The 16978-nt window shown below is 44.9% G+C and overlaps 1 protein-coding gene across 1 annotated transcript in view; it reads right to left on the bottom strand.

Moving 5' to 3' along the window:
- The window catches only part of TOP6BL (TOP6B like initiator of meiotic double strand breaks), a 110024-nt gene extending 99300 nt beyond the window's left edge, over positions 1-10724 (bottom strand). The window contains exons 1-2 of the mRNA XM_064364699.1: positions 10626-10724; positions 6799-6937 (exon numbers count right to left, since the gene is read on the bottom strand). Coding sequence (XP_064220769.1) covers positions 6799-6937; positions 10626-10655 — 169 coding nt within the window. The 5' untranslated portion in view covers positions 10656-10724. The remainder of the gene's footprint in view (positions 1-6798; positions 6938-10625) is intronic.
- Positions 10725-16978: the final 6254 nt, after the last annotated feature.

The following is a 16978-nucleotide window of genomic DNA, read 5'->3' on the forward strand; positions in this document are numbered from 1 at the left end:
ATGTGAAAAGACCTAATTTACGATTGATAGGTATACCTGAATGTCATGAAGAGAATGAATCCAAGTTGGAAAATATTATTATTCAGGAAAACTTTCCTAATCTAGTAAGGCAGGACAATACTCTCAACTCCAGCAAATCCAGAGAACACCACAAAGATATTCCTCAAGTAGAGCAACTCCAAGACACATAATCGCTAGATTCACTAGGGTTGAAATAAAGGAGAAAATTCTAAGGGCAGCTAGAGAGAAAGGTCACGTTACCCTTAAAGGGAAGCCCTTCAGACTCACAGCAGACCTCTCACCAGAAACCCTACAAACTAGAAGAGAGCGGGGGTGAATATTCAATATTCTCAAAGAAAAGAATTTTCAACCCAGAATCTCATATCCCGCCAAACTAAGCTTCATAAGCGAAGGAAAAAGAAAATTTTTCACGAACAAGCAAGCACTCAGAGATTTCATCACCACCAGGCCTGCTTTACAAGAGCTTCTGAAAGAAGCACTACAAACAGAAAGGAACAACCAGTATCAGTCATCCCAAAAACTTACCAAAACGTAAAGAGTATCTCTTTAATGAAGAATCTACATCAACTAATGGGCAAAATAGCCAGCTAGCATTAAATGACAATACTGAACTCACAAATATTAATTTTAAATTTAAATAGATTAAATGCCCCAATCAAAGACACAGACAGGTAAATTGAATAAAAAGTCAAAACCCATCAGTACGCTGTATCCAGATCTATTTCACAAGCAACGACATACAAAGACTTAAAACAAAGGGATGGAGGAAGATTCACCAATTAAATGGAGAGAAAAAAAAAACAAAAACAGGAGTTGTAACTTTCGTCTCTCACAAAATAGACTTTAATAGTAACAAAGACTAAAAGAAACAAAGAAGGACATTACATAATGGTAAAACGATCAATGCAACAACAGGAGTTAATCATTATAAATATATATACACCCAATACAGGAGCACCCAGATACATAAGACAAGTTCTTAATGACTTATAAAGAGACCTGGACTCCCGCACAATAATAGCGGGAGATTTTGACACCACATTGTTAATATTCAATGGATCAACGACATAGAAAATTAATAGGGACATCTATGATTTGAACTTAGACCTGGAATAAGTAAGCTTAGTGAATATTTATAGAATTCTCCACCCCAGGTCCACAGAACATACATTTTTCTCAGTATCATATTATACCTATTTTGAAAGTGACTACATAATTGGAAGTAAATCACTCTTCAGCATTTGCATAGCATTTCACAGACTTAAATGAAATATTGGTTGGCTGTTTGTTATTTTCTTCCCTTATTCCTTCCTGTCTCCGTTGTTGAGCACAATTATCGGCATAAAAGAGGTTTTTAATACCTATTTTTAGATTGCATTCCAGCCCAGGCAATAAAGCAAGAATCCTGTTCTCTCTCCCCCTTTTTCTTTCTCTTTCTTTCTCTCATAAAAAAAAAAAAAAAAGAGAGAGAGAGAAACTGCTGGTCATCAACAGAACTATATCAGAGTAATACTCTCCCTTCTGACTCTCAATTCATAGTACACAAATTAGCTATTATTTAATGAGCCAGAAGAAATAAACAAATAAAAACTCGGGCCAGGCGCAGTGGCTCACGCCTGTAATCCCAGCACTTTGGGAGGCCGAGGCGGGTGGATCACAAGGTCAAGAGATCGAGACCATCCTGGTCAACATGGTGAAAACTCGTCTCTACTAAAAAATACAAAAAATTAGCTGGGCATGGTGGTGCGTGCCTGTAATCCCAGCTACTCAGGAGGCTGAGGCAGGAGAATTGCCTGAACCCAGGAGGCGGAGGTTGCAGTGAGCCGAGATCGCGCCATTGCACTCCAGCCTGGGTAAAAAGAGCAAAACTCCATCTCAAAAAAAATACATAAATAAAAAAATTAAAACTCATTTTAACTAACATTTCCCAAATGTAGATGACTACATAACTCCTTTCTTATAACTCATATAAACATTCTGTGGTATACATTTTGGGAAATATTAAAATAATATTTTTTTAATAATTAAAAAAAAACTCTGGGCAACGGAGTGAGACTCTGTCTCAAAAAACATAAAAATACTAAAAAATAAAAGACTATGTCCTGACCAAAAGAACGTGAGCAGTAGTAATATACATAATTCCAGAGCCTACCCCATAAAAATCTTCCATTTATAAGCTTTGCTCTCTTTCCCCATCCTTAGCTGAATGGTGAGAACTTAGAGACCTAGAGAAGGATGTATCCCCAAGACAAAAATAGCATAAAACAAAACACTTGCCTGCTTGCCTATATACACACACACATTCATCTGACTGTGAAATACAAGAAAACTAAACATTTTCTGTATTAAGCCACTAGATTTTAGGGTTTATTTATTATAGAAGCTACGCTTATTTACTGTATTAATACAAAGATAAAGAGAAGATCCTATAAGCTTACAGAGAGGCTGGGCACGATGGCTCATGCCTGTAATCCCAACACTTTGGGAGGCTAAGGTGGGTGGATCACCTGAGGTCAAGAGTTCGAGACCAGCCTGGCCAACATGGTGAAACCCTGTCTCTACTAAAAATACAAAAATTAGCTGGGCATGGTGGTGCACACCTGTAATCCCAGCTACTCAGGAGATGAGGCAGGAGAATTGCTTGAACCTGAAAGGCAGAAGTTGCAGTGAGCCAAGATCACACCACTGCACTCTAGCCTGGGCAACAGAGTGAAACTTCATCTCGAAAAAATAAAAATAAAAATAAAAGCTTACAGAAAGGGGAAGAAAAACGAAAAAGCCATATACAGAGTAATCAGAAAGATTTTTAGAATTTTCAATAGCAACACCTTAAGTTAGAAAATAATGCTGCAATGTCATCAAAATTCTGAAGGAAAAATGAATTCTGGCTTAGAATCCTGTATACCCAAACTATCAGGTATATGTGGAGATGTTTTCAGAGATGTAAGGTCTCAAGAAATTTACCTTCCACTCTTTCCAAGGAAGCTACTGGCGCCTGAGATCCATCAAAGCAAGGAGTGAGCCAAGAAAAAAAAGAGGGATTCAGGAAGCACAAAATCCAATGCAAGAGAAAAACTATAGAAACACTCTGAATAATGATGAAGGGAGGATTCCAAGATGACAGCTGTGCACCAGATACAGAAGGCATCAAGTCAAAATTAGAGCAGGTCAGAAAACACTGCAAAAGAGTTTTTCAGGAGGATGAAACTGATATAATATCTGATGTACAGGAATATACTGAGATTTAGATAAATGCTGGAAGTTTGGAGTTGACTAGATGATAAAAACAGACAATAAATTAAGTATTAGCTGAAGGGAAATTATAAACAAAAGTAATCATAGTTTTCTATATGGCTAAACTGCACTTTATGCTCATAATGAGTAAATATTCATCTAAATGGTTGGAAAGTTATAACTACGTAAGACACATGGTAGAGGTGAAGATATTAAGGAGAGCAATCATCTTCTATGGTGGAAAATCAATAAATGCCTATAAAAAGGAAAATCAAGATACAACAATTTAGGGCTGAGCACAATGGCTGATGCTTATAATCCCAGCACTTTGGGAAGCTAAGGTGGGTGGATCACTTGAGCCTAGGAGTTCAAGACCAGAGTAGGCAACATAGGGAGACCTCATATCTATATTTTAAAAAATTAGTCATGCATGGTAGCACGTGCCTGTAGTCCCGACTATTCAGGAGGCTGAGATGGGAGGATCACCTAAGCCCAGGAGGTCAAGGCTGCAGTGAACAGTAATTGCACCACTGCAGTCCAGATTGGGTGACAGAGCAAGATCTTGTCTCAAAATAAAGAAATAAATAACATCTTGGCCAGGTACAGTGGCTAACACCTATAATCCCAGCACTTTGGGAGGTCAAAGTGAGAAGACTGCTTGAGCCCAGGAGTTTGAGACCAGCCTGGGCAACATAGCAAGAGACTCTGTCTCTACAAAAATACAAAAATAAAACAATTAACCAGGCATGGTAGCACATGCCTGTAGACCTAGCTACTCGGGAGGCTGAGGTAGGAGGATTATTTGAGCCCAGGCATTTAAGGTTACAGTGAGCTATGATTGTGCCGCTGCATTCCAGCCTGGTGACAGAATGAGACCCTATTTTTTTTTTTAAAGATTTAACAACACAAACAAACATATTACTTAGATACAAAGATAAATATTAAATAATCAATTAACAGAGTTGAAAGTATTAGCCTTTGAGAGGACTACATAACTCCTTTCTTATCAAATATTTAATAAGAAATATTAAATAATCAATTAACAGAGTTGAAAGTATTAGCCTCTGAGAAAGATGGGACAGGGGAGATGGGGAAGCACGCAGGTATTGTTGGGGTTTTGTTTGTTTTGAGATGGAGCCTCACTCTTGTCACCCAGGCTGGAGTGCAGTGGCGAGAACTTGGCTCACTGCAACCTCTGCCTCCCAGGTTCAAGCAATTCTCGTGCCTCAGCCTCCCAAGTAGCTGGGATTACAAGTGTGTGCCACCATGCCCTGCTAATTTTTACATTTTTAGTGCAGACAGTGTTTCCCCATGTTGGACAGCTGGTCTTGAACCCCTGACCTCAAGTAATCTGCCCACCTTGCACTCCCAAAGTGCTGGGATTACAGGCGTGAGTCACTACACCCAGTCAAAACCATATGTGTGTATAACCTACAAAAACTAAAACTAAATAAATATACATTTGTTTTTACAAAAAAAAAATAGATCCTTTAAGCTAACATGAAATGCTGCCCACAAAGTACTGGTACACAGCACAGTCATATGTATAGTTCTAGTTTTAAAAAATTGATATTAATAACTATGAGCATATGCATAGAAAAATCTAGAAGATAGATTATCCTTGGCAAGTGGGGGGAAAAAAGAAAAACGTAGCAGAAAAACCTGAAAGTTACTAATCGTCTCAAGTGTAAGATATCTGGAAAGTCTCTCTCTCCACAATATATGTTTCTGTAATGTTTTATGTCAAGCATGTATCACCATGTTTCCTACCAAAATATATATATATAAACATAGGCTGGGCACAGTAGCTCATGCTTGTAATCCCAGCCCTTCGGGAGGCTGAGGCAGGTGGATCATTTGAGTTCAGGAGTTTGAGGCCAGCCTGGCCAACATATTAAAACCTCTTCTCTACTAAAAATACAAAAAAAAAAAAAAAAAATTAGCCAGGCATGGTGGCAGGCACCGTAATAGCAGATACTCAGGAGGCTGAGGCAGGAGAACTGCCTGAACCCAGGAGGCGGAGGTTGCAGTGAGCAGAGATCAGGCGACAACGTGAGACTCCATTTCTAAATAAATAAATAAATAAAACCATAATTACACAAAGCTCAGAGACAATAAGGAGAAGAGAAGAGAAATGCCCCCATTCTAGGTGGGGGCATTTATAAATTTATATAAAAAAACCTCCCATTTTTTTATATAAAAAATTTATATAAAAGAAGTTCATTAGCCTCAAAATGCAGAATTGAGTTTCTTGCCAAAAACTATTGCAGCTGAAGTCCTTTCCTTTTTATTTATTTATTTTTTTTTTTTGAGACGGAGTCTCGCTCTTGTTACCCAGGCTGGAGTGCAATGGCGCGATCTCGGCTCACCGCAACCTCCGCCTCCTGGGTTCAGGCAATTCTCCTGCCTCAGCCTCCTGAGTAGCTGGGATTACAGGCACGCGCCACCGTGCCCAGCTAATTTTTTTGTATTAATAGAGACGGGGTTTCACAATGTTGACCAGGATGGTCTCGATCTCTCGACCTTGTGATCTACCCGCCTCGGCCTCCCAAAGTGCTGGGATTACAGGCTTGAGCCACCGCGCCCGGCCCCTTTCCTTTTTATTAAATCAACCTTGCTACCCTGGTTACAGTTTACTGGATTAGGCTATTACAACCATACACAAACCAGCTATCATCCTAGACACGTCTTCACGCATTTCTCTCATGAGTGGTGGGAACCCTGCCCAGTCAGAGTGGAGTTCACGCAGAGAAAGAGCAAACTAACCTGTCATACTGCTCTTGAAGACGTTTAATATTAATACATAAAGAGAAGACAGGTCATTCCGGTTCAGGTAAGCAAATGTCTTGTAAAGCCTAGTTTACTATCCAATCTCAATTTGGTGCCCAAGTGACTTCTCTAAGCCTGAAGGAACAATTCCACTACATTCCAAAGTACCCTTCAATAAACCTACACACACACCCCCACACACCCCACAAAAAAAACAACCAAACAAGCTAACACTTCAAGTTTAAGAAAATTCATTGTTTCAGAGCAGCTCAATGCATCAGCTTTCCCTCAAGACAACAGGCAAAAATGATAAAAGCATGAAAGCCAAATGGAAGCAATATTTTCAAACTAATCACAGGTCATGATTATTTAAGTATATACCATTCATCATTTTTTCCCTTTTTTTTTTTTTTTTTTTGCTTTTTTGCAACTGCCAAAATTTAGACTTGAAAAAATAAAAGTAGGTAAAACTCAATGAAATGTAATTTTTCTGTGAAAAAGTAGGTTAAAACCAAGAGAAAAATAAGGTTGTTTCTGAGCAATTTTAACTTAAACCAGTAAAACCATCTACGGTAAGAGTCATTCTAATCACCTTTCCTGTATGACACATTTGTAAATCTACCACCAGATACTTATTACATAATCATTTCATTTTACAATTATGAAACAATCCTGGAATAACATAAAAGATTGACTAATTTAAATTTTTAAATGAGCTATGACATAAACCATGACAAGAGATAGAAAATCAATAATTTTTATTTCTTTACTTACTAGTTGTTACACAATGAAGAGCATTTGCCTGGTGCTTAGAATTTAATCCTTCTATGGAAATCACTAACTGTCCTTCTAGCAGTGCACCCTTTGATACTTCTATGTCACACTTCCAGTGAATTATTAAAAATCTCAAAATCTGAAAGGAGCACAATTCAAAGAAAACATAATCTTTAGAAATCACAGTAATAGCTCTACGATTCAGTCAAATTAGTAACTCTAATTTCCCCCAAAAAATTGTATTCTTGCTTCTAAAATGTCAGATTTAGGTTTGTTCAGAGTATCGTGTCTAAACAAAATAAGCAGCTAGGAGAATGACACAGAAAAGAGAACATGAAATTCAACACGATGCCCAATCAGACACGAAATTGAGAAAATAAATTGCTTTATTCAGAACATATTCATCTGGAAACAATAATTAGGGAAAAATTAAGTGGGAGTTTGTTTTTCTTGCCCCAAATAAAAGCCAACATGAAGACTATGAATAAGAGTGACATCTGGTTATGAATCATCTTTATCTTTCATTAAATCAACACTTTTGAGGGTCAGAATACCATTTAAGAGTGCTAATGCTGTCCTGTCTGGTGGCTTACGCCTGTAATCCCACACTTTGGGAGGACGAGGTGGGAGGATCGCTTGAGCCCTGCAGTTTGAGATCAGCCTGGACAACATACCAAGACCTTATCTCTACTAACAAAAAAAAATCAGCACAGCGAGGTAGTGTGTGCCTACAGTCTCAGCCACTGGGGAGGCTGAGGCAGGAGACTCTCTTAAGCCTAGAAGGTTGAGGCTGAAGTGAGCCCTGATCAGGCCACTGCACTTCCTACCTGGATTTGAATCCCTGATGTGCTCAATTCTAGCATGTGACCTTGGGCAAGTTACTTAATTTCTCCATATCAGATTCCTCAACTATTAAAATGGGGATAAAACTACCACATAGGGCTGCTGCCAAAAGTAAACAAATAATATGTGCAAGACTGAATGTGGTGGCTCATGCCTGTAATCCCAGAACTGTGGGAGGCCCAGGAGGGAGGATCGCTTGAACCCAGGAGTTCAAGACCAGCGTGGGCAACCTAGTGAGGCCCCCACCTCTACTAAAAAAAAATTTTTTTTAATTAAAAATATGTGCAAAATGCTTAACACAGTACTTGACATATAGCAAATGCTTAACAGATATTAGTTATTATTTCTAAGTTCTACTGCGGTAAAGACTACACACAATATTTTAAGCTGAACAGGACTCCAAGATGTCTGGATAAAACATTTAATTGGCCGGGTGCAGTGGTTCATGCCTGTAATCCCGGCACTTTGGGAGGCTGAGGCAGATGGATTGTCTGAGGTCAGGAGTTTGAGACCAGCCTGACCAATATGGTGAAACCCTGTCTCTACTAAAAATACAAAAATTAGCCCGGCATGGTAGCATGCCTGTAGTCCCAGCTACTGGGGAGGCTGAGGCAGGAGAATTGCTTCAATCTGAGAGGTGGAGATGGCAGTGAGCCTAGATCGCGCTGCTGCACTCCAGCCTGGGCGACAGAGCAACCCTCCATCTCAAATCAACAAAACCAACATTTAATCGAGACAAATTGAAAATAAAATATATTTCCTTTATTTTTGGGGAAAGAGAGGGGACAGGGTCTCACTTTGACTACCAGGCTGGAGTACAGTGATGGCATGATCACGGATCACTGCAGCCTCAACCTCCCAGGCTCAGGTGATCCTCCCACCTCAGCCTCCCAGGCAGCTAGAAGCACAGGTGCCCACCACCACAGCCTGCTTTTTTTTTTTTTTTTGAGACAGAGTTTCGCTCCTGTTGTCCAGGCTGGAGTGCAATGGCACGATCTTGGCTCACTGCAACCTACACCTCCCAGGTTCAAGTGATTCTCCTGCCTCAGCCTCCCGAGTAGTTGGGATTACAGGCGCATGCATGCCACCACACACGGCTAACTTTGCATTTTTAGTAGAGATGGGGTTTCTCCAGATTGGTCAGGCTGGTCTCGAACTCCCGACCTCAGGTGATCCACCCGCCTCAGCCTCCCAAAGTGCTAGGATTACAGGCATGAGCCACCACGCCCGGCCAGCCTGCTAATTACTGTATTTTTTGCAGAGACAGGGTTTCATCATGTTGGCCAGGTTGGTCTTGAACTCCTGATCTCAAGTGATCTGCCTGCCTCAGCCTCCCAAAGTGCTGGGAATACAGGCTACCCACCTCGCCCGGCCAACTCCCATTATTATTCATGCAAACAGATTCTCACTTCTATAGGGAGGCAACACAAGGAAAATTATTACTTCCTTTTTAAAGGCAGGAAGATCTGGGAACTAAGATCCTCATTTGTACCAGTTAATAAGAATGGCGGCCGGGCACGGTGGCTCACGTAATCCCAGCACTTTGGGAGGCCGAGGCGGGTGGATCACAAGGTAAGAGATTGAGACCATCCTGGCCAACGTGGTGAAACCCCGTCTCTACTCAAAGTACAAAAAATTAGCCGGGCGTGGTGGTGTGTGCCTGTTGTCCCAGCTACTCGGGAGGCTGAGGCAGGAGAATTGCTTGAAATCGGAAAACAGAAGTTGCAGTGAGCTGGGGTCGCGCCACTGCACTCCAGCCTGGCGATAGAGCGAGACTGTCTTAAAAAAAATAATAATAAATAAATAAGAATAGCTTCCAGATAAGTGTACAGTCTAACTCCTCCTTCACGCGTCCTCTGTTAAGATATTCCCATATTGGGCTGGGCACGGTGGCTCACGCAGGTAATTCCAGCACTTTGGGAGGCAGAGGTGGGCAGATCACTCTAGGTCAGGAGTTCAAGGCCAGCCTGGCCAACATGGTGAAATCCCTGTCTCTACTATAAATACAAAAATGAGCCAGGTGTGGTGGCGTGCGCCTGTAATCCCAGCTGCTCGTGGGGCTGAGACAGTAAAATCGCTTAACCCGGGAGGCGGAGGTTGCGGTGAGCTGGGATCACGCCACTGCACTCCAGCCTGGGCGACAGAGTGAGACTCAGTCTGAAAAGGAAAAAAAAAAAAAAAAAGATATTCCCATACCGATAATGACAGCACAGTTGGGAAAAGAACACGGGCCTATGAGCGCCCTGGGTTCTAGCCTAGGTTCTGTTATTTGTAAAATGGAATCCCGCGGCTTTCTTTGATGACAAGAAACAGGCAGAACGCCCGGGGGCCCCTCTTTCGGGTGCCCTGAGCCTGTGCTGCTGTCAACCGCCAAGTACTCCTCACAAACAGCTGCTCAGCATCCCATTAGGCACCGGCCGTGAACGTTGGTGATGGAGTGAGCACACGTGGTGTGGCCGGCGCCAGGTACCAGTGCCGTCTTCCAGAGCAGCTCCCAGAGCACAGGTGTGGCCTCTAAACCTCGCCCCGTCACGTCCAGCTGCTCCAGACCCCGGAACCTGCACCTGCACCGGGGCCTAAAACACCTCTCCCTCGCTCCCAGTCTGCACGGATAGGTCCCCTCCATGCCTCTGTCCTGGCGCCCCGATTTCCCCCCAGGGCTGGCCCCTTTGCTCCCCTTCTTTCCGCGTCCCCTCCCAGCACCTGGTGCGTGGAAAACAGTAGGCTCCGGCGTGCACCTCCCGGGTGTCCGCCTGGGCTCGGCAAACGCCGCAGCTTTCTGGGCCGTCGGCTGGAGAGAGGACGTCGTTCCCCACAGAGTACCCCGCGCGCGGGAGCCCTCATCTGCTCCTACTTCCTCGATTCCCGAACCTTCCTCCTCCACTTTGGCGACGCCCGACCCCTCCACCCAAACTTTGCGGTCTCCTCACAAAGCCCGTCTCCTCAGAAAGTGTCCTCCGCTTTCTCTCCCTTCCCAGCATCACCTCGAACACGGTCACGGCCGTCCCCTCCATGCCGCACGGGGAACAGCAGCAACGCCCAGTCGAAAAGTGCCCGCCCGCGGCCGCCGACCCCTCCTCAGCCCCGACTTGGAACTCCGCCAGTTGCCACGCCCGAGCCCACGCCCACGCCCGGCAGCGCGAGCCCGTCTCTTCCCGCGCGCGGGCGCGCGCGCACGTCCCGCCCACCTGCCGGCCGCGCCTGCGCACTCGATGCTGCACAGCCCCGGGGCCACGAGCCGCAACCAGGATCCTCCCTGAGCTGCTGAGCGCCGGCGGTGCCTGTGGGTTCGCAGGTGGGCGGTTCGGGGCGGAGAAGAGCCCGCTAGCGGGCGAGCGGGAATGAGGCCAGCCGCGACTCCTCCCTCCTGAAGACGCTTTCCCACCACGGCCGCGGCGAGATGCGGGCCTTAGCCCTTGTCCGGGCTTTGGCCGCCCTTCGCGCTTTCCAGGACCCTTCCTTCGGCTGGAAGGGGTGAAGGTGCCGGCGCCGGGCTTCCAAGCGGGTTCGTGACGGAGGAACCCGCCTCGCCTACTGCTCTTCGCCTACTGCAGAGGCTACCCCGAGTCCCCCAGGCCAAGCTCCGGATCACAGACTTAGCAAAGAAAAAGACGGCCAGTTAAAATTGAATTTCATATAAACAACGAATTTTTTAATAAGCATACACATATCTCATGCAATTTTTGGGACATATACTAAAAAATTATTAATCTTAAATTCAAAACAACGCCACAGGCCGGGCGCAGTGGCTCACGCCCGTCATCCCAACTCTTTGGGAGGCTGAGGCGAGTGGATCACTTGAGGTCAGGAGTTCGAGACCATCCTGGCCAGCATGGGGAAACCCCCGTATCTTCTGAAAATACAAAAAAGCAGCCGCGTGTAGTGGTGGGCGCCTGTAATCCCAGCTACTCGGGAGGCTGAGGCAGGAGAATCGCTTGAACCCGGGAGGTGGAGGTTGCGGCGAGCCAAGATCGCGCCATTGCACTCCGGCCTGGGCAAAAAGTGAAACTCTGACTCAAAAAAAAAGGAAAAGAAAAAACGACACCCCGTCTTTTACCTGGCAACCAGCCCCAAGCATCTCCCAGCCTAATTCAGGGGGCCCAACTTCTCCCGCAAAGGTAGGACCTGGGAGCCGAACCCACCCCATCCAGGCCCCTTTCCACGTTGGACTCTGCACTGAATGTGCCAAGGCTAGAAGCTGGCTTTTTTGGACTTCGGCTGACAGGAGAAGCTCTGGGGTTTTCCAAGTGCATTCCCGGCTGGAAGAAGGAAGGTGGTCCTGCAGACTCCAGCTGCTGCTCTCTGCCAGGTTCTAGGAGGGGCGTAGTGACAGGGGCTTAAGCCCGTAAGTGCTGATGATCTGTCTGACAGCCGAAAGAAAACCCTGATGAGAGAGATTCCTGCCTGGCAAAGAGTTGCCCAAGGAGAAGGGTGGGACAGGGTGTTGGCTGCTTTCCTTCAGGGAAAATTCTTCCACCCCAGCTCCAAGACGCCAGGATTGGACAGAACAGGCTGGGGAACTGGCAGAGTGCCTGCCCAGTACACAACCTTGGTGCTATTCCAAAGAACATGTCTATAGAGACCTGAATCATACCCTTCTCGAGTCTATGCTCAGCGCTGTTGCCTCTCCTTCCCATTCCTCCCCATCTCAGTTGCTCACAGGTAGACCTATGGGAGCAAGGTAGCTTTTACTTCTGGAAAATTCATCATAACTATCAAACTTGATAAACAGCTGGCATTTGAGAAATCACTGGAGTCTTATTCTTCCTTTCATTCCGCCCCACCCCCCAGCTCCCCATCCCCACCCCCTGTCTCTTGTCCTTTTTAAGAAGAGGAGTTGCCAAGGGGAAGGGAGCACTAACATTATTGGATGACCGCTTGTTGTCAGACACCACTAGCTCTTTACATAAATGATTTCATCCTCTCAACTATCTTGTAAGATAATTGTTATTGTCACTATTTCATGGGTGAGAAACCAAGGTATTGAGGATGGCTCTACAAAATATTTCCCATTGTGGTTGGGCATGGTGGCTGATGTCTGCAATCCCAGCACTTTGGGAGGCCAAGGTGGGTGGATCATTTGAAGTCAGGAGTTTGAGACCAGCCTGGCCAACATGGTGAAACTCCACCTCTACTAAAAATACAAATTAGCCGGGCATGGTGGCGCATGCCTCTAGTCCCAGCTACTTGGGAGTCTGAGGCAGGAGAACTGCTTGAACCTGGGAGGTGAAGGTTGAAGTGAGCTGAGATCATGCCACTGTACTCCAGCCTGGGTGATGGAAAAACAAAAAAATTTCTCATTGTGAATGTTGGCCCAGCAGAAATGCTCCACCTTGAGAATGGCATTGGGAATGAAGGTGAGTTGGTTTCCTAGCTTCCAGCCCTTGTCCTGGGAAATGAGCCCCTAGCTTTCAGCCCTTGTCCTTGGAATAAGCCTCAGGGATAAAGCTGTAATGGAACACCCAATACCACCCTAGAGGCAGTGGAGGCCTCTCAAAGGTAGCCAAGGACACAGCTGCCCTCCCTACTGGGTAGAGGGAGAAGCAAGGAGAGAAGCCTTTGACAGAGGGTTTGCCATCAGGACTTTCATAGCAGAAACCCTTGTATTCAGGCAGCATGCAATATAGGCTTGATATTTGGTGAAAATCCACTCTGTGCTAAGCACTCTTCACTTTTTCTTATTCATCTTAAGCAGTCCTCCCAATCTTGTAAGGGAGATGTTATCTGTGTTTTAGAAATGACAAAAATGACGATCCAAGAAGAAGTTGTATGAATAAAGCCAGGTATGGTGGCTCATGCTTGTAATTCCAGCACTTTGGGAGCCCAAGGCAGGAGGATTGTTTCAGGCCAGGAGTTTGAGACCAGCCTCAGCACTATAGTGAGACCCTTTCTCTACAAAAAAATTTAAAAATTAGCCAGGTACAGTGATGCATGCCTATAGTCCTAACTACTTGGGAGGTTGAGGTGGGAGGACTTGAGCCCAGAAGTTGGAGGTTGCAGTGAGCTATGATTATACCACTGCAGTCCAGCCTAGTGACAGAGCAAGACCCTGTCTCTAAAATAAATAAATAAAAATTTAAAAACTGCTTTTTACTGAGACCCCATTCTCAGAACACTAGAATGTCAGAGCCAGAAGGGACTTTGGAAATTATCAGTTATCTATTAAGATAAAGAAATTTGAAGCCCAAAGAAATTAAATGACCTGCCCGCGGCTAAGGTCACCCTAGTTAATTAGGTCAACTAAGGAGGCTTTGGGTAAGGCCCTAAGTATTTTCAGCCCTGGCCTTCTGGGTCTCATTTATTGGCAGTGTCTGTAGAGAGCCAGTTCTTTCCAGTCGTTAGACTAGGTGATATATTGAGTCTGCTTCCACTTCTGTACCCACCTCAGAATTTAGATTACTGTTTCATGTTGTATTAGTCCATTCTCATGCTGCTAATAAAGACATACCCAAGACTGGGTAATTTATAAAAGAAAGAGGTTTAATTGACTCACAGTTCATCATGGCTAGGGAGGCGTCAGGAAACTTAGAATCATGGCAGAAGGGGAAGTAAACACATACTTCTTCACATGGTGGCAGGAAGGGGAAGAATGAGTGCCCAGTGAAGGAGGAAGCCCCTTATAAAACCATCAGATCTCTTGAGAACTAATTCACTGTCAAGAAAACAGGATGGGGGAAACTGCTTCTGTGATTCAATTATCTCCACCTGGTCCCTCCTATGGCACATGGGGATTATGGGAGCTACAATTCAAGATGAGATTTGGGTGGGGACACAGCCAAACCATATCAAACATGTCTACTTTGGATATCCTGTTTATTCTGAAAAGAAACCCTCTATCCGAGACACCCCCCCACATACAAGAAGAGCCCAAGATTGATTCTGACCCACAAAGGTTTGAGTGGAACGAGAACATCCCAGGAAATGCTCCTAGTGCCAGTGAACGGTGACATTTTAGGGACTGTTGAGCTTTCTTTGCTTTTGAATGTGCCCTCTCTGTGTATATCACTCCTAGACACGTCTTAGGCCCCACCTTGTTTCTCAGGCTCTCCTAGAGCATTCAAATGCCCTGAAGAGGCTGACCCTAGGAACTTAAGTGGAAAATATCCTTGAGGTCCCCTTTTCCAGCCTGATGCAAAAGGAAGTCCATTTGAGAACTCTCTCCCCTGGGAAAGAATCAAGCAACTATTAAGCTCTTTCCCACCCAGACAGTAGGAAAGGGTTAACTGCTTCTCTCGGGTCCCGAGCAAAGTCTGTCCCCTACCAGTTCCCATAACCGGGTTTCCTGAAATGGAGCAGGTCCCAGGTGCCTCTCCACTAATCACATCCTTGAAAATGGGGCCATGAGGCTCAGATTAGCTCATCCCTTCACCTTCTTGAGGCCTTCTCCACCTGGAGCACAGAATCTGGGGCAGCTTCACCAATCACTTCCCTCTGCTTTCTTATCAGGGGTCAGACAGGGATGTTCTAGCAGAGGAATATTATTAAGCTAATGGGGGCAATTAGAGACCATAGTGGTGCTGACTTTTGTGCAATTCTTGGACTACAGCATCTGTTCTTCCTCTTTCTAAGACTTAGAAGAAAGGAGACATTCTTTTCCTGGGATGATACCAAAGTTTGTATAACTAGAGTATTTCCTTCTTCACCCTCATTCCCCATTTTCTTCCTCTCCTTAGAATAACTGACCATGAAACTGGCTAACTTCCTGTTTTTTTCTGGCCAATTCACCCTTTGCACAAAGTCTGGTTTCTCATCCACCAGTAGCAGGTGCTGGGCCAGCCCAGGAGATTTCATTACTTTCCCATTATTGTCCAATTTTTCCTCTGCCTAGATAGCCAATAAAATCTACATCACAAAGTGGTTCTTCCCTCTGTAACTGGTTTTTTTTTTTGTTTTGTTTTTTTTTTGAGAAGGAGTTTTGCTCTGGTTGCCCAGGCTGGAGTGCAATGGCACAATCTCAGCTCACTGCAACCTCCACCCCCTGGATTCAAGCAATTCTCCTGCCTCGGCCTCCCAAGTAGCTGGGATGACAGGTGTGTACCACCTGTACTCGGCTAATTTTTGTATTTTTAGTAGAGATGGGGTTTCACCATGTTGGCCAGGCTGGTCCCAAACACCTGACCTCACGTGATCTGCCCACCGTGGCCTCTCAAAGTGCTGGGATTACAAGAATGAGCCACCATGACTGATCTGTAACTGGCTTTTTACCTTGTCTCTAGGACTGGATTTGTCCTACCAGCTGATGCCCACTGGAAGAGATGTATTCTTTGTGACCTAGAAGCACTGTGAATACAAACAGCAGTGTAATCTGGTCACCTATGGCCAAGTAAACCTATTGATCCAAAAGCCAGATGATCAACTGTATTTAAAAGACAAGTAGGCTAAATTGAGACAAAAATTCTTCTCCCAGCAGCCCCATTAAAGAGAACATTGACTCCACATGTTCATCTTGGTTCCGTCTTTGTGTGATTACAGTACTCTGAAGCACTTTGCCAGGAATACAGGTGTACAGTCTTTAAAGCTAGTAATCTGGAACCTTAGATGAGTTGATTTTTCACTGATCTCTAAAAGTTGACTTGGCAGGCACAGTGGTCACGCTTGTAATCCCAGCACTTGAGGAGGCCTAGGTGGGAGGATTGCTTGAGCCCAAGAGTTGGAGACCAGCCTGGGCAACATAGTAAGACTCCGTCTTAAAAAAAAAAAATTAAAATTAGGCCAGGCATATTGGCTCACACCTGAAATCCCAGCACTTGGGGAGGCCAAGGCAGGCAGATCGCTTGAGCTCAGGAGCCCAAGACCAACCTGACCAACATGTCAAAGCCCTGCCTCTACAAAAAATAAATTAGCCAGGTCTGGTGGTGAGCCCCTGTAGTCCCAGCTACTCATGAGGCTGAGGTGGGAGGATTGCTTGAACCTGGGAAGTGGATATTGCAGTGAGCTGAGATTGCAGTGAGCTGAGATTACATTGCTGCACTCCAGCCTGGGCAACAGAGTGAGACCCTGTCTCAAAAAATAATAATAATGGCCAGGTGCAGTGGCTCACACCTGTAATCCCAGCACTTTGGGAGGCCGAGGTGAGCAGATCACAAGGTCAAGAGATCGAGACCATCCTGGCCAACATGGTGAAACCCCATCTCTACTAAAAATACGAAAATTAGCCGGGTGTGGTGGCTCGTGCCTGTAGTCCCAGCTACTAGGGATAGGGAGGCTAAGGCAGGAGAATTGCTTGAACCTAGGAGGTGGAGGTTGCAGTGAGTCGAGATCGTGCCACTGCACTCCAGCCTGGCAACATAGCAAGACTCTGTCTCAAAATAATAATAATTACTACTATTTTAAAATA

Source organism: Aotus nancymaae, unplaced genomic scaffold, assembly GCF_030222135.1.
Source record: "Aotus nancymaae isolate 86718 unplaced genomic scaffold, 86718_ANA_hifiasm-v0.15.2.pri h1tg000059l, whole genome shotgun sequence".
NCBI classification, from domain to species: Eukaryota; Metazoa; Chordata; class Mammalia; order Primates; family Aotidae; genus Aotus; species Aotus nancymaae.